The 18,000-nt window shown below is 40.4% G+C and overlaps 2 protein-coding genes across 2 annotated transcripts; one reads left to right on the top strand and one right to left on the bottom strand.

Moving 5' to 3' along the window:
* Positions 1-106: 106 nt before the first annotated feature.
* On the top strand, positions 107-7,582 carry LOC121300840 (F-BAR domain only protein 1-like). Its single transcript, XM_041229764.1, has 8 exons — positions 107-293; positions 841-952; positions 1,364-1,519; positions 1,645-1,777; positions 2,729-2,922; positions 3,926-3,990; positions 4,541-4,708; positions 6,943-7,582. Exons 3-8 carry the CDS (start codon positions 1,395-1,397, stop codon positions 6,969-6,971), a joined length of 714 nt encoding a protein of 237 aa, XP_041085698.1. The 5' UTR covers positions 107-293; positions 841-952; positions 1,364-1,394; the 3' UTR covers positions 6,972-7,582.
* A 151-nt stretch (positions 7,583-7,733) lies between these two features.
* Positions 7,734-17,889, bottom strand: LOC121300506 (DNA-binding protein RFX2-like). The gene is made up of 11 exons (XM_041229074.1): positions 17,881-17,889; positions 17,522-17,762; positions 16,233-16,351; positions 14,125-14,237; positions 13,189-13,340; positions 12,385-12,482; positions 12,003-12,152; positions 11,194-11,402; positions 10,666-10,819; positions 10,360-10,402; positions 7,734-10,127 (listed from the first exon to the last, which is right to left on the bottom strand). The coding sequence occupies exons 1-11, from the start codon at positions 17,887-17,889 to the stop codon at positions 10,003-10,005; spliced, it is 1,413 nt and encodes a 470-aa protein (XP_041085008.1). The 3' UTR covers positions 7,734-10,002.
* Positions 17,890-18,000: the final 111 nt, after the last annotated feature.

The raw sequence follows: 18,000 nt of genomic DNA on the forward strand, positions 1-18,000 counted from the left end.
GACTTTGATTATCCAGGGGAGGATTAAGGACACATACTTACTTACAGAAAGGTTAGGACATGATTGACTGTTTCACAGTCCAGTCTTTTTATATCCTGAAGCTCTGGGACTGTAAGCAGGGTATATCTGTGGGACTGAGAAAGTGTCTGTCTGTGTCTCTCAGTCCAGGTCGGTGTGCTCGTCCCCTCTCCTGGAGCCCAGCCCCCCCCTCACCACCTCCTCCTCCTCCTCGTCCAGCCCCTGTGAATGGGGGGTCCACACCCCCACACCTCGCCCCACCAGCCCCCCTCGAGGTAGGTGTCTGACGTGCTCCCTCTCTGCACTGGTATATTCATATACTGCTCCGGAGGACTGAGAGCTAGCAGATTCATTTAATGCAATGTCCTTCTCGAAGCAACAGCTGTGTATAAGGAACTGTTTTCAGCTTGTCCTGTGCTCTTGTTTGTTCGTTGGTGGAATCGGGGGTGAGCAGCGTTGCTTGACTCCACCCAGCAGCTTTTCGGAACTCGCATTGATCATGTGATTTTTTTTTTTTTTGCTGATTTCTGCGACCAGGAAATCGCAGCAGAACATGGGAGAAGCATAAAACAGTTCCTTTTGTAGGAAGTGTGTATAATTATAATTTTTTTCTGTATTACATTGTAGAGACTAAAATATATATATATATTGGAAAACTCAATGCACCATCATTACACGTTTTGTAAGTATTCTTCCTGGGCCTTACTGAGCCAACTGTCCAAAGTTTCAGTATGTTTCTTAAGTGTGTGCGTTAGAGAAGAAAGTGAGGTCTGGCTTCAGGACCCCTGGTTTAACCCTGTGCCCCCCCTCCTGCCCTCGCAGGGCTGTCCCGCGGGCCGAGCCCCATCTCCCTGAGCTCTCAGGATGCGTGGCCTGTGGCTGCTGCCATCACAGAGTACATCAACGCCTACTTCAAGGGAGGAGAGCTGAACTGGTGAGCACGCCTCTCACTGTCCTGACTTTCGTTCACCTTCAACAGAGTTCAGAACATTTCATCTATTGCAGATTAAAAGCAGGTGTCACGAAGCACGGCTGCTCTCTATCCTGTTCGTCTGTCAATAAATATATAATCAATCCAATAATGAGCAGGTCTTGGATCAGACTGTGGCTCAGTGTGCATGTCCATTGAGAATTTTCTACACAACTGTGAACCTATGAGTAAACTAACTCCCAGCCCTGGGGTTGGTGTCATGTCCGTGGTTCCTATGCAGTGTTGTGTGTTGTGCTAACTCAATGCAATGTTGTGTGTTGGGCTAACTCACTGCAGTATTGTGTGTTAGGCTGCCTCACTGCAGTGTTGTGTGTTGGGCTGCCTCACTGCAGTGTTGTGTGTTTTGTCCCCCAGCTGCCTGGTGAAGATAACAGGAGACCTCACCATGTCCTTTCCAGCCGGAATCACCCGCGTCTTCAACGCCAACCCCACCGCACCCGTCCTCAGCTTCCGATTGGTGAACACGTCCAGGGTCGACCAATTCCTGCCCAATCAGAAACTCCTCTACAGGTGGGCGTGGTCTTCACCATTAGTTACATTACAACAAAAAAGATGAGCGCTTCTTAATTGTCATAGTTGCTCACATGTTTTATAGACTGTTTACACTTTCATTTGTGAACTGTTTCTCTTCCAAGTGACCCTTCCCAGAGTGATCCAGACTCCAAAGACTTCTGGTTCAACATGCAGGCTCTGATTCTCCACCTCCAGAGAGAGGCGGAACTCAACCCCCAGGCTTCATACTACAACGTAGGCCTCCTCAAATACCAGGTGAGTGTGAGAACCCAAACTACCGAGCAGACAACAGTCCTTCAAAGAGAACTTAGCTTGTACTCCCCTTGGCTAGAGGGTCTAGAGTAGGTCAAAATTAGTGGCAGAGAACCAGGAAGATGGGTGTAAAGAGTTAATGGTGTGCTTAAGTTGTTTACGCGATTGTTATATTACCATTTCTGCAAAAACTGCTTATTCATTAAATATCGAAGTTGTCCCTGTTATTTGGGCCCTCAACACATGTTATTAACACACTAGGAATACATGCGGACTAGAAGCACGCGCGTCCCTTTGATTTCCTGACCGTATATTCGCCACCTGCGTCTTGTGTTATTCCTTAACTTTGCAGTCCATTTATTCAGCGCTCGTCAGGCACATCAGGTCCAATTTATTTTCACACGCGCTGTTTATTTTACACATGCTGTTTAAAATATGTTTTAATGGCATTTTTTATAGTCGTGCATACTGATAAATCCTCTCCTGATCACTCGTTTTATCACCAAACTCCTCAATAATGCGATCCAAGTCATTATTTTATTACTATAACATCTCAAAAAGCTCTGCAAATGTGTGTGATATCACAGAGTAACAACTTTTGTGACCAGGACAGTGATATTTTGAATACAGTATAAATACAGTATAATCGTAAATCTCGAAAAACTACTCACTTCTAAATCTTTTGTAGTCATTTTTGTATTACTTTAGTATAAATACATGTTAATTTGGATTCATATGTTGTTTTTTTTCTGACTTTATGTGAACGAAAAGACACAAAAGCTCCCGTTTTCTCATTGGAAATAGACATTGGGACTGGGGAAAGGGTTAATGTTTACCTTTGTAAAATGGTACATTAAGGTTACTGTTCAGTATTTCAATTTTCAGCACTAGCACTTGAATCATACATACATACATACATACATACATACATACATATGTTCCACTGTGCTGCAGGTCTCCTCTCAGGATCCTGGCTGTGCCCCCCTCCACCTAGCTGCTCGGTGCCAGTACAGCGGCTCCCTCACCCGCGTCTCTCTGGACTATCACTGCTGCACTGCCTCCCCCGCCACGGAGCTCAGCAACGTCCAGGTGGTCATCTCTCTGGAGGACTCTGCCACGGACGTGCACTGTCAGCCTCCCGGAGTGTGGTGAGCAGAGAGCCACAGCCTACCAAAGAAACTCCCCAGTTCCCATGCCTTCAGCTGAGGGAACACCAAGCCATTTTTTTTTCAGGAACAGTGTCTTGAAACCTGATTTCAGGAGACCTAGTTTGAGGCAACTTTACTGTATCAAACCCCAAGTCTCCCCTGTTGTGCCGTGCAGTGGCCTGAAACCAAGTTCCAAGTGACCCAAAGTGGCTTCGTGTTCCTCAGCTTTACTCTGTGGGAGTCTGAAATCATTTCACGTTATTGAAAGCACATCAGTCAAACAGAAGAAGCTGATGCATAATGATAGGAAATTATTGAATTAGCTGCAAATGTCGGCTGGCTTTGTTAACCTACTCACTTAAACTTTAATATTGCGTTATTATGTATAAATTAATAAAGGATTAGTGTTCTCTAACTTTTTAAGCACAAAGAGGTTAGTTCCGAACAGCCTGTACCTTAGTAAGCCACGACTGGATTTATAGAGCATTTTACAGCACTGCGGAGTCAGCCCCCTATCTGTGCTTGTCCTGGGGTTGCACCTCAAATGTTGATACAGATTAAGTAACTCTTCTTAAAAGAGAACCACTGTGTCGATAAAAAGTTTGTGTCTTATATGGAAACAAGTCATTCAAAAATGATAAGGGAACAAGGCTGGGCTAGTCTGCTACCATGAGTGGAGTTATTGCACCTAGATCTCTTTACTGGTCAAATACGCAGTGACTAAATAGACAGAAATAATGAAACCTGTGTGTTAACATGCCGCTAGTTAATCAACAAACAGCATAGCACTCCCAATAATACGCATGGCAGTAATCCATTACATTCCCAATGTATTTAAATAACGTTCATTATCAGGCTCTTCATATGACCCCAGGAGCCAGGGCACTATCCATGTTCACTACCCAGTGTAAGCAGGTGGCAGCGCCTGGTTCATATTCAAATTTTTATATTGAGGTGTCAGTTTTGCCGGTTTGAATACACTGACAGATTTATCTGTGCTCAGGAACGCGGAGGAGCGGCGGTTGCTATGGAAACTGCACAATATCTCTCCCACGGCTGATGGCAAAGGTAATTACCTTGTCTCCAAAAATAAATTCCACGTTACTCCCTTTCTCCTGATTATTATTTTTTTATTTAATTGTAAAAAGGGTGTCATTATCTCTCTTTAAATATCAGCATTAGCATGAGAAAGCCAGGGCTGTGGACTGGCTTGTCTGTCGGGTCCCACCCACAGGAGGCTGATAAGGAGGGAGGGGGGCGAGGATATGGGCCTGCTGTCAGTGGCACTGTTCAAGCTGCAGTGCTGCTGCCTCACATGGCTTGTAGGAATTATTATCCCCAGCAACAGGGATATCACTTCAGAGTTTTACATACATCTACTAGGGAACAAGGAGATGTCTTTACCTTTATGACCCTATAAATGTGCCTTCAGATATCTAGGATGCAGAAATACCTCTTCATTCCCCATGTGAAAATCAGATAGTCAGTTTTATTATTTGTTTGTAGGAAAATGTTTGTTGTAGAATTGAGTTATGCATGAGGGCTTGATCGCTGCGAGGTGATGTATGGAGCAGGTTCAGTAGCTGCTACTGATGTGCCTCTCGTCCCCCGCCCTCAGGTGCCGGGTCTGTGTGTGCGAGATGGCAGTGCCAGGACGTCCTGCGCGGGGCTCTCCCCAGCGTGGGGGTGCAGTTCGTGGGCTCGGGAGAAGCCCTGTCTGGGGTGGACCTGGAATTGGTGGGCGGGCGTTACCGCATGTCTCTTGTTAAAAAGCGCTTCGCCACAGGTAACTGGGAGGACTGGGCACCAGCACTGGGGCTGTCTGTTTGAAAAGACCCCCAGTGGTGAACCAAGAGGTCTTGTGTAGAAGTGACATGCCATCCCCTTGGTGGAGAAATTCATGTTTCTATTGGCTGAAACGACAGGCTTCAAGCTGTAGACTGGCATCAAATGGGGTTTTTCTATAAAGGGTATTACACTCTGTCAATGTATGTACATTTGCAGAACTTGATCTCGCCAACCATAGGCCAGACAGATATTCACCTATTTCCTACTGCTGCTTCATTCATCGCGCTGCCCTTTATCTTCCTGGACCTGTTTTCATTGTAGACTCTCAAGGAGAAACTGAATGGTGTCAGTAAGCGCCAGGAAACCCTTAATTGATAAGTTTGAGTGGATAATAGACTTTAGCTGGACAAACCTTCCCAGAAACTGCATTTTCATATACAGGCAGAGGATCGGTGCGAATCTGTATGGTTTGCGGTTTTAGCTTTTTGTTTCAGAGTGAATCGTTGAAATCACTGTTTGCAAGAAGTCAAATTAGAGATTGTTTTGAAGAAATTGTGTAGTTTCTAATGCTGCAGCGTAGTTTTGTCTTTAATCAGATTAAGCATGAAAAATCATAAACTAATAAAATAAGGGTATGAAATCAGAACTGATGGGCTCGATTTACTATTGGAAGGGTAAGAAAATACTATAGTAGTCCTGCACAGTAGTTTACTAATTACAAAGGCATAGGAGCACGATCTACAGTGGCTTGCGAAAGTATTGACCCCCTTGGCATTTTTCCTATTTTGTTGCCTTACAACCTGGAATTAAAATTGATTTTTATTTGGATTTCATGTAATGGACATACACAAAATAGTCCAAATTGGTGAAGTGAAATGAAAAAAATAACTTGTTTAAAAAAATTCTAAAAAATAAATAATGGAAAAGTAGTGCGTGCATATGTATTCACCCCCTTTGCTATTAAGCCTCTAAATAAGATCTGGTGCAACCAATTACCTTCAGAAGTCACATAATTAGTTAAATAAAGTCCACCTGTGTGCAATCTAAGTGTCACATGATCTGTCACATGATCTCAGTATATATACACCTGTTCTGAAAGGCCCCAGAGTTTGCAACACCACTAAGCAAGGGGCACCACCAAGCAAGCGGCACCATGAAGACCAAGGAGCTCTCCAAACAGGTCAGGGACAAAGTTGTGGAGAAGTACAGATCAGGGTTGGGTTATAAAAAAATATCCGAAACTTTGAACATCCCACAGAGCACCATTAAAGCCATTATTAAAAAATGGAAAGAATATGGCACCACAACAAACCTGGCAAGAGAGGGCCGCCCACCAAAACTCACGGACCAGGCAAGGAGGGCATTAATCAAAGAGGCAACAAAGAGACCAAAGATAACCCTGAAGGAGCTGCAAAGCTCCATAGCGGAGATTGGAGTATCTGTCCATAGGACTACTTTAAGCCGTACACTCCACAGAGCTGGGCTTTACGGAAAAGTGGCCAGAAAAAAGCCATTGCTTAAAAAAAAAAAATAAGCAAACACTTTTGGTGTTCGCCAAAAGGCATTTAAATGTCTTGGAATGGCTTAGTCAAAGCCCAGACCTCAATCCAATTGAGAATCTGTGGTATGACTTAAAGATTGCTGTACACCAGCAGAACCCATCCAACTTGAAGGAGCTGGAGCAGTTTTGCCTTGAAGAATGGGCAAAAATCCCAGTGGCTAGATGTGCCAAGCTTATAGATACATATCCCAAGAGACTTGCAGCTGTAATTGCTGCAAAAGGTGGCTCTACAAAGTATTGACTTTGGGGGGGGTGAATACTTATGCACGCTCAAGTTTTCTGTTTTTTTGTCTTATTTCTTGTTTGTTTCACAATAAAAAAAAAAATATTTTGCATCTTCAAAGTGGTAGGCATGTTGTGTAAATCAAATGATACAGACCCCCAAAAAATCCATTTTAATTCCAGGTTGTAAGGCAACAAAATAGGAAAAATGCCAAGGGGGGTCAATACTTTCGCAAGCCACTGTATATAGTCTCTTATTGTGTTTTTTGTAGACTAACATAATATCTGATAATGTGGTTCTCCCTTCTGTTGCAGTACCATAGACAACCTCCTAGATGGCAGATTAATGCTACCTAGTGCTGCACTGTATCTCCATTCTCCTGTAATTGTGCAAGTAGCTTCAATTGGAAACGGAATGCAGCTTAATTGTGTTTTTTCTTTTTCTGTAGGAAAGTACATGGCTGGCTGTTCAATGTGAGAGTGATGGAGGGACCATCTCTTGCAGAGAAACCAGAAGCACAAATTTGCACTTTCCCTATCAAACTTCACGAGAATGACACAGATGAAAGGAAAAGCTAAAGAGTTTACAATTTTAAATCAGGTATCAGCAAATTATTTCTGCAGACTCAATGGATGATATGTAAATGGAAGAGTTTTATAACAAAAAAAGAAACCTTCTTCAACCTCTTGGAATCCAGTCTTGTTGAGGGTGAAAGGTCCTGGAGTTTTTGTCTGTTTGCAGCTTGTTTAATTTTATTGTAATTATTGGATTCTTTTTTTGTGTTTTCTTTGTAATTACTTTTGTGTGTGTTGTATACAGTTGGGATCTTGTGTGCCTTGGAGACTGTTCATACATGAGAAGTAGGCTGAACTGAATTAAGTGATGCACTAGTTTAGTGGACCTTTTGGACTGTTTGTTTTGTATACATATCACAAATTGAAACTTTCAGAACAAGGTAGGTGTGATTTATTGTGTGGAGGATTGACAATTGCTGATTGTCTGCCATGTTTCATTTTGTTTTGGACCAACAGTGTAATCAGTCTGAAACCATTTAGTGTTGGTAAAATAAAAAATGAAAAACAAAAACACAATAAACACTCTGTTCTCAGCTTTACTTTTTACACCAATTTATTAGACATTTTGACCAGTACAAAATACAATTTTTTTTTTTTTGCAATGTAAGTTAGACAACAAGACTGTTCATTCTTCTCCAGACTAGATTGGGTGTAATCCAAAACAGTTTTAAAAATTATAAACAGTAGAAAATAAAACAAAAGAAAAAATATATACAAAATACATCAAAGGCAGCAAACTTCGAACTAGTACAATTAAACAACCCCTAATCCCAAATGTAAATATAATCTAAAAAAGGGGGAACAAATTTATACCATCTTCCCTTCCACCCCCACCAGAAAAGACAAAATATATGCCTTCACTGCTCTGAGCTAAGTTTTACTGAATGGACAGGTAAATGTTAGGCAGCCATTTGAGGTTTATACAAGACATCTTTCACGAAGGTTCAATGCTGCAGATTATGCTGCAAAAGAAGCCAGTGGCCCTTCTTCTCTACACTGGATCCTAGTGTGTGGGAGTGTTACTGCAGGTAACATGGGGCTTTAAGATTCTCCCATGACTCATTTTGTGTATTGTGTAAATCACATGGCTTTGGGATTTGGAGTGTCTTGTTCCATTGCAGCCTTATGCAGTGATGTGGTGAAATCAGAACCTGCTGCCTCCACTCTGGGGCAAAGTAAGATTAATAGACTAAAGGAGAGGTAAAGTAACATTTAAATAAATATATATATATATATTATATACGATTTTTTTTTTTTTCAGAAAGCTGAAACTTTCAAAAGTGGTTTGAAAGGCCACAGAATGCCTTACTACATTTCTAAATCCTACAATAACAGTTGTTTCTGCAACTACCATACATACTTTATTTTTTGTAGTTTGATTCAGAAGTCAGAAAATGTGTCTCTCTCCTACAGTACGAAAAGTTTATAAAATACTACTTATTTAACAATAAATCTAGAACAGTGGCTGCAGATATATAGCAATTTTTTTTTAATAGGCCAGTTCCACTTAAAATAACAAGATCCAATCCATTATTATAAAAAATAGTTACTTTTAAATCACTATCTAAGGTTAGTCTAACAGGGAACTACCATTTCAGCTTGTCCAAAGTTAGATGGGCCTGAGGCACAGAAAGGTGAAATTCTTCTACTTCTGACCCCCTAGAAAGGGTGAGGATTTGACTGCTGGATCTGTTCTCCTCATCCCCTGGGTTACTCTCCAGTGAAATGCTTTACATACAAAATTACCCTCAACCACATAGCACTGAAAAAATGCACAAGCCACATTTACACAGAAAATGTTTGTTTGTTTCAATAAACAAACAAAAAAAAACAGAAGAAAGAATATAACGTGTGCGAGTGGCTTAGTTAAAGCACACAATGTATAGTATGGAAGGCAAGGGGTTTGAGCAGCTTAAGAGTGCAGGGAGAAGAAGCGCAGCAGCTACAACACTGTGCTACACAGTACAGTATAAGAATATAAGAACCCATCACCAAGCCTAGGAGCAGGTTACTGGAGTAGAGAAAGACTGTGGAACATTACATACTGCAGCATCACAAACAAGACTAGATAAGTCAGTATTCCTCTGACAACTGACACCACGTCCCAGAGGCAGTCACCAGCCTTTTATGTGGCAGCCGAGACCTTTACATTCTATGCTCCTTTAGAAAACTTCGAGGCAGATTTTTTTGATTTTGGTTTGGGTTCGTATTGTGAGGCATTTGATTTGACATTATAAAAAGCATGAAAGAGGAATGCAGACAGCTGTAGATATAAATAGGCACAGTTCAAGACAGGGTTAAAGAAAGAAAAACCAACAAATCTGTACAGGTTGCGTTTCGTCTAAGGCACTGCATTAACTATGGCACACCTATTTAAACATTACTCCAGCGGAAATGTGGAACTAAACTAATGTACTGTACAACATCCATGTCACTCATCTATTCACAGTAACAAAAACAATGAAAAGGTAACGAAATCCCCAAAGTAAAATAACAAAAAACTGTTTAATATAAACGTTCATATGTTCTGGGGTTTAAAATGTGGGAACCATCTTTTTCATTTTCTATACAACCTGCTTTGAGGGGGGGGGAGGGGGGCACCGATAGCATTCCAGAGAACTGCGTGTGTGTGAGTGTGTGTAATGTAATATAAAATTAGTTTGAGGGGATGTACACAAAAGGCAAATGAAAAAAAAAAAAATCATAACATATGGATTGTTTTGTCCCCACATTTTAAAAAAAGAAAAAAAAAGTTTTTGGCTGCCTTATTTAAAGCTGCAGTATCCCCACTCGCAGTCAGTGCTTAATCAGAACAAGCTTGTTGCAATCACCTCCCCACAGCCCATATGCACTAGGAAAGCAAACAGTTTGCTTAACAGCTAGCAGGAACATGACAGTACTAAAGTGGGGAGCTACTTGGTTTCAGATCCTCATCAGATCTCCTGCAGAGAGTGGTTCAGTTCAATGCGCTCCCGTTTGACTGGGGGCTCACTCAGTCCTCTGGAACTGTCCGCCTCACTTCCAACATCACTCATATCATCTGAGAAATGGGACTGGTCTGCAAACAGGAGTGCATCAACATTGGAACAGGACACAAATGGATAGGCTGTGATCTTTCATTCATTCCAGTACTATGCCAGTGGCCTAGGTACCAAAGCAACAACTTGACAGTCCAAGTGGATCCTTTGTGGTATTCTTACTATTTAATAAAATCATATTACAGACAGTTAAGGCAACATGTATAACATTATGTTATAGTAACAATACAACAGTAATAAATTGTGTGTTACCTTTATCCATAAGCAAAGGCATCATGGAGTTGAGATCACTGAACTGCAATCCAAAAAAAAAAAAATTAGTTAATATTAGCATAGCAATTTCAATATATTACAACAAAAATATAACTTCAAACAAGATGCTCTCAACAATACAGAGAATCCATCTTATCAGTTTACTATTTCAAAGAGAGAAAAGGTGCTAGAAGTGCATTAAATTGAACTAAAAATTGATCCTTTTATTAAACTCCATATCAGCTGATCTCGCTATGCCTGTGCTGCTTGAGTGATCGTGCAGCCTGCTGTGTGCAGTGAACTCACCTCTCCCATCACTGCGATGGGTGTCTCCCCAGTGGCCTGGGCCACGCGGTGCTCCACCAGGTAGAACATGTACTCGTCGTAGAGCAGCCTGATCAGGTGGAAGGAGCCGAAGCTGGCGGCACTGCGCAGGGTCAGGTCACGGATCACCATCGAGCTGAAACATAGCATACTGGTGTCAGCATCTTACACTGCTGGTGTGCATCACGACTGCCCTGGGCATCTGCATCCCATTTATTAGACATAGATCTTTAAACTGTAGAGTGCATACACTAAACTCACAGTAAGATTTTGTCACGTGATAATCCTGAGGGGCTACTTTGTATGGTATGTATGTAGTTCATTAATAAATTGACTCTTGTTAAACACTTACATTGCATGGATTCAAGTAGAAAATAATATCACCACTACTGCAGTAAGTATCACTAGGTGTTACATAAAGAAATGTGAGTTTACACAGTCCTAGCTTTTTAAAAGTCTAGCTGCAGCAACAGCAACATCCACAGCCGTACTATCTGGAGTGTACTGTACCTGTAAAAGGACCACTTGAGCAGGAACTGGCGGGCTGCCTTGGGGAAACTGGGACTTCCCTCATGTGGCTTCAGGACCTGGTTGACAACATTGTCCAGCCAGGCTGCCCACTGGTCCAGAGAGCTCTGCTGCTGCAGGGTCACCTTGAAATCCTGCTCCAGCCGCTGGACCATCCCCTCCTCACACTGACACACCCAGGATGCCTGCTCCTGCACAGCACAAGGAGGAAAAGCACCGCCATTAAACACATGACCATGTTCAGCTGGATTCACAGTCACCTGTTAGCACCACTGCCTAATGTTAAATAAAGTAAAGTGATCCATGATTATAAATCTGTCTATAAAACCAGCAGGTATTCTTTGAGTTCTAGCTTGAAAGCAGTGCTATTTGCCATGTCTCAAATTGTTGGTTGTGATTTTAATTAAATAAATAAAGAAAGAAAGAAAGAAAGAAAAAAACACAGGACTAAGGAAGAGCTATACTTCATGATCACAGTTTGAACAATTTCACCTGGTTAATAGACTAATATACATAATAACCAGGTATCAGCCACCCTGTTTATACCACTTTATTTTTAATTTAAAATCTTGCTCTACTGTAAAGGTTAGCACAGCTATCATCCAAACAGGCTGATAACAGTGACAGGTGACCTTTGCTTTGGTAACAATGAAATCAGTAAGGTGGTGTTTGATTGACAGCCCAGGAATACTTAAGACAAAAAGTTCCATTCAGTGCAATGCACTATAAAAATGACCAAAAGGTTAAAAATAAATGTTACATTTGCATGGAAATAATACCTGTCTACATACCTGCACGTTGGCAAAGTCCACCCGATTGAGGTCGCTCAGCATCTGGTTGATCTGAGAAGTGTTCTGCAGCACTGCCCTGGCAGCCTGAGCCAGGTGGTTCAGAGAGGTGTAACGTCTTAGGGTCTGGGCAAAGGCACTCACCACTGCTGCCTGCAAACAAGGCAGAGCATTGGCCTTTCTAGCCTTTTCATACTCAACTTCTGTATTCCCAGAACCATTTGCAAGGCCTAAATCTATAATGTTGAGCTATACAGATACATGATGGCAAGCTTTAGCTTGCAACATGGGTTAAAGCAAAGTATCTTATTATTTTGTAAGTTGCCAAGTGTTATGACAAATGACTATCTACAGAGTTTGCGGTTTAGACCTCCAAATCAGTTACCTTGGTGCGAACAATCTCCTGTGGAAAATCATTCATAGCCGTGGTCAGCCATCCTTCCAAACTCTTCGCAAAGTTACGAATGGCTTGAGTAAGGGTACCTTAAAATAAATAAATAAATAAATATAAAGGTCAAAACCAAAAGAGGACTATGGTTTGAAGATAGTAAAAATAACCCTTTGTCCACTAAGATACCAATTATAACCTTTGCTATGCAGACAAGTAAAATTAGCAGGAGGGCAAATGTGTGTCTTTTCGTTCACATAAAGTCAGAAAAAAAACAACATATGAATCCAAATTAACATGTATTTATACAGTATAATCGTAAATCTCGAAAAACTACTCACTTCTAAATCTTTTGTAGTCATTTTTGTATTTAGTATAAATACATGTTAATTTGGATTCATATGTTGTTTTTTTTTCTGACTTTATGTGAACGAAAAGACACACATTTGCCCGTTTTCCCATTGGAAATAGTGATATTTTGAAATATCACTGTCCTGGTCACAAAAGCAAAGTTTGTGGGGAATAATAGCCATTTTCTATACTTTTGAGGCATAAGCAATTAGGAAATAACACTTACTACCCAGGAACAAAAATTGTGTTACATAGTGTTATTCATGTCTGATATAAGAAGCTTCCACATGACCAACTTCTAACAGTGGCAGCCACAGTGTTCAGCATGTACAGAGTGCCACTTCGCACAGCATCCATAATGAAGCACTTTAGACCCACCCACTTTGCATAAACATACATAATCTTTCCTTAACTGTGTTGACATCCATTTAACCCCACATTAACACTTACTCGGTACCGGTCTGAGTACATCAGGGATGAGGATCTCCACCAGTGCCTGGTAGAGGATGTGATCACAGCTCCTCATCCACACCCTGACAGGCTCGTATTTACACAGAGCAATCAGCTTCTCCCTGGGAATGATGCTTTCAGATTCCTCCTCGCTGGGGAACAAAACCAGGCAGGAGACACTTTAGAAAATCACACAAGATTTCGCAGTGAGAGCCACTAACTACAGATCAAAATACTACAACTTAAGATCATTAAAACAGGGTCCTTCCTTTGTGTTAAGTAAATGAGTGTCAAACAGGGCGAGCAAGTCACTTTCGTATATATGTCTTTAAAATGTAAAGCATTGCTTTAAAATGGTGGCAGTGTAAAAAAATGTATTCAACAGACCCCATTGACACTGATGAACACATGATATACTGCAAGCCCTTTGGTATGCTAAAGAATTTTACTAGGTGCCGGCTTGCCAAATGCAGGGACTCTTAAACTCTTAAAGACGCTTGTAGCTTGAATCAGCAAAATACATAAATACTACCAATATTCTCATGCCCAACTGCCAGCGAGTTATTCTGGGGTCAATGACAACGTGGTCAAGCAGTTTGACAGGAAATAGGAGATGCATGTTATAAAATACCAGGTGATTTTGACTGACATGGTACAGTAAGTGACCCATGAAAGTTAGAATTAGAAAAAATACATGTGGGAGGAACAATCAATAGATTTAAATACCATCTGAGTAAATATACACCTGAGAAAAGCCCTTTCTATTGAAATATTATCTCTGTAAATATGAACTCAGTAAGAGTACAGGTTAATAGATTTGACTAATTATATTACACATTCACTAAACAATATCAATATTTTTGTTTCTTTTTGTATTTTTTTTTTTTATGTAGTTAATAGAATAAAGACTTACTGAATAGGTAGAAACTGACTCACCTGGGAGAGACTGTAGTGGCTCCGTCACTAGATGGCGCTGTTGAATACCAGAATGTCTGCCATAGCTTCTCAATGAAATGGAACTGCAGGTTCATCACTACATCCAGGGTTGCCTAAGGGAAAAGCAATTTGCCCAGAACACTGTTACTGCCAGTTAGACCTTTCTATATGTAGACAAATATAACGTGCCGCTCTTTTTACAGTAATTGTAATAATATCTATTTTTATATAGCTCCTTTCATAGTGGACCACCATCACAAAACACTTTACAGAGCTAGGCTGTGAACTGTGCATTCTATGCAGAGTCACTTACAATAGGACATTGATTTAACATCTCATCCACGGGTGACTTGCTCGGGGTCACACACAACGTCAGAGGTAGGATTTGAACCAGTGACCTTCTGGTTACAAGCCTGGACTTTAACCACTGGACCACACTGGGATCATTTAAAAAGTAGAATATATATTTAAGTTTTAATTCAAAAGATCCCCTTTGCATTATTTTCAGTATGCTGAAATTGTTTTCAGCACACTGCATTAATTTCACATTCAGTCAATTCTACAAAGTTTGGCATCCATGTGTGTTTAAAAAAACAGAAACCTTGAATTAATCAATCCAAATTTTGATTTGGGTGTATCCGAGTGTTTTTCCATTATCACTCTGTTCCACAGGTAACAAGTTGTAAAGCAAAATGAACAAAGAACAGAAAACTCAATCCTTGCATACTGACCCTGTAACGTATAACTGGTATCTTTATAATACTCCATTCTTCCTATCATGTTACTATAATTTTAGCTTGCTGGATTTGTTTTCCCTTCTTGTCACATGACATCTTTCCCCAGCACCATCGCTATGGTAACCATGTTTACAGTTACCAATAGCACTCCACAACAAACTAAAACCGCTCAAACATTCAACACTCCCTAACAAATCCTCCAGCAACTCAGTGAACCCCTTAACCGCTGACATTCACCTCTGTCCAGGAAAGCACAGCACAGCAAAGCATGCAACATACAAGCACAAAAACACCACTTAGGTGGCAGTACATTGGGCAAAGTAGATCCCTTGTAATGATGAGATTAAATTCTGCTGTAGATGTATAACAAACACTCAAGTACAGTTTCATCATAATATGATTCCAAAGACAGCTAGGTATTTTAACTGGTATGGATAGTTAGTGCTACACAAAGATGCCCCATGCCAAGTTTTATCAGAGCTGAAAGATCAATTCTCACATTGCTAACAGTGCATATGTGCAGGCACCACCCTTTCACCAGGGATATGAATCTCTCCTAAAGCCCCCTACAGCTACTGAACCAGCTTGTATTAGTGTCAACAGTTTAAATGCAGTACAGACTATTCCAGAGGTATAGCGTATAGGGAATAAAATAAGTTAATATACAGAAAACAATCTAATGGACTGATGATTCCATGGTACCAGGTTTAAATAAATGTGTATTTCTGTATTGCATTTAAAAAATAAATAAGTAAAATAAAAAACCACCATCAATGTAATAAAACATAATGAGCTTGCTGTTGCAGAACATTGTTCTGGTTATGTGCTTCAATGGAATACCATCAAGACCTTCTTCTGCCCCATGACAACTGAGGTCTTAATACCTAGAAGGTTAATAGGGATCTCCTGTACTTAAGCATTCAGATAAAAAGGTCTTGTAACAAAAGGAGGGTGCTATAACAGGACCTGATAATGAGGGCAAGCACCACCAAAGCACTGAAAACAGAAAATGCAAGGAATTGGGATTGTAGAAAGCAGAAGGTTAAACTGTTTTTACCCTGCACAGATACTTATTACGGTACATACCGTGGTCTGCTGAAACACAGACGTAATTTTTAATGACTGAACAAATATTTTCAGGGAGTTATTATTATTATTATTATTATTATTAATTAGTCATTTAGCAGACACTTTTATCCAAAGCGACTTAAAGAGACTAGGGGGTGAACTATGCATCACAACTGCTGCTGCAGAGTCACTTTCAACAGGACCTTGTTTTTATGTTTCATCCAAAAGGGACAACCCCAGTATAGGAGATGGGTTTCATTTAGTGCAAACACCATGTTGAGCAGGCATTGCTGTGTGTCTTACCTCACAGTGCTCCCTGTAGAGGATCTGCAGCTTCTTGACATCATTCATGCTGATACCCTCAGGCACTGGAGAGGTTCCAATCTCAGGGGCCGGGAATTCAGGCAAAACATGGGACACGTCTAACACGAAGAAAAGAAAAAGTTCCAGTCAGGCTTCACATTCAAACAACATTTTTGCATACAACGCACTCATTTAATAAATAAGCTCTTAACCATTTCAAATGGTTGAAAGATTGTCTGTCCAGAATCAACAATTATATAAATAACAATGGTATGCCATAAGTAGTTTTACAAAGAAACCGATGATTTTGAATGAAGGGTTGTGAAATAAATTATCAGAAAACAGAGTGGACTGTTGTGGTTATTTTTACACAAGGGGAATTAATATAATACACTGAATAGTGTTTGGAGTGTTGGAGAGGCATCACAGTTTAGATTATTAGAGCAGATTATCAAGTTACTACTAGTCCTGCAAAAAAAACGCAGCCCTTTGTCAAGGGGTTTCCACATTCTAAACTCATGATTTAGATTTTTTTATTTGCATCTATGTGCGGGAAGGGAGGTGAGGTGCCTCTGTGCAAAAGTGATGGGACCTCAGAGAGGATACTGTGTCAAACAACATTAAGTAAAACATATACAAATAAAATACTACGTGGCATCATTTAAGGAAACTAAGCAATTAAAGTTTTATGTCTGGTTTAAAACTGATCCAATTTTAAAGATGGCGAAAAACTATGCAGTGCTAATTAACCTGGTCTAATCAGGGAGAGCTCTAAGCCAGACACAAGTTGTTTTTCTTACAAACATTTATGCCACCATATACCAGCCACCACACCAATGCTGCTCACCCTCTTAACAGTACTCATTAGATGAGTCACTTCTCATTTGCACATTTTAGAGCCATCTCTGCCTGTTGACAGACAATCCCACAGATTTTTTTTTTCCTAAAATTACCCTTTTTTCTTACTTAATTGTCTATTAAATTGTGATATCTGTTGAGCTCATTATAGAGCAATAACCAACAGCCCAAACAGTATTATTGACTTCTGAAAATACACTAACCTTGGTATCCACCAATGTCTTTAACCTTTAAAAAAAAAAAAAAAAAAAAAAACGACTACAGCTGTCTCTGTAGCTCTTAAATATTTGTTGGAGTGGGAAACTATACATCTTAAGTAACACTACAATTCCATATGGAACATAAGCACAACATTGACATATCAGTCTAATGCTGAATGCACATAAGCACCCCTCTTACATATCTACTGACTATTTATTACCATCCCTTACCAATAAACTGTTGGTGATGCTGACTTTGAGCAGCCACAGATTGTTCTGGGGTTGCTGCTGAATTCTGGGCAGCACCGGCTAAATTATCCCCCATGCCATCCACCTTTTGCAGTGGCTTAAACCTGGAGAAAGGCACAGCACAGACCAGTGAGAAAGGTCCTAAACCTGGGATGACAGTCACAAACAGAGAAGGATAGCTGACAAAAGCTGCAATCTCTAGCAAAGGCAGCAGATTCAAATTCTAGAAGGAACTGTGATGCCAGCCTCTTAAGGGTTAATGTTACCAGATTAATAATACATTTACAGGTTAAAAGATGACAGAAATTGGACAAAATGTCTTAACACACACACAATTCTACTCTATGCATCAGAAAAACCTTGAAGGTCAATAACCAACTATATAGTAGTCTTTTATAAAACATTAAGAGAAACTCAAAACAGTGGATCATTTCACCTTTTTTTCAGTCCCTTACCTTTGT

The sequence above is a fragment of the Polyodon spathula genome, chromosome 26 (assembly GCF_017654505.1).
Source record: "Polyodon spathula isolate WHYD16114869_AA chromosome 26, ASM1765450v1, whole genome shotgun sequence".
Taxonomy (NCBI): Eukaryota; Metazoa; Chordata; class Actinopteri; order Acipenseriformes; family Polyodontidae; genus Polyodon; species Polyodon spathula.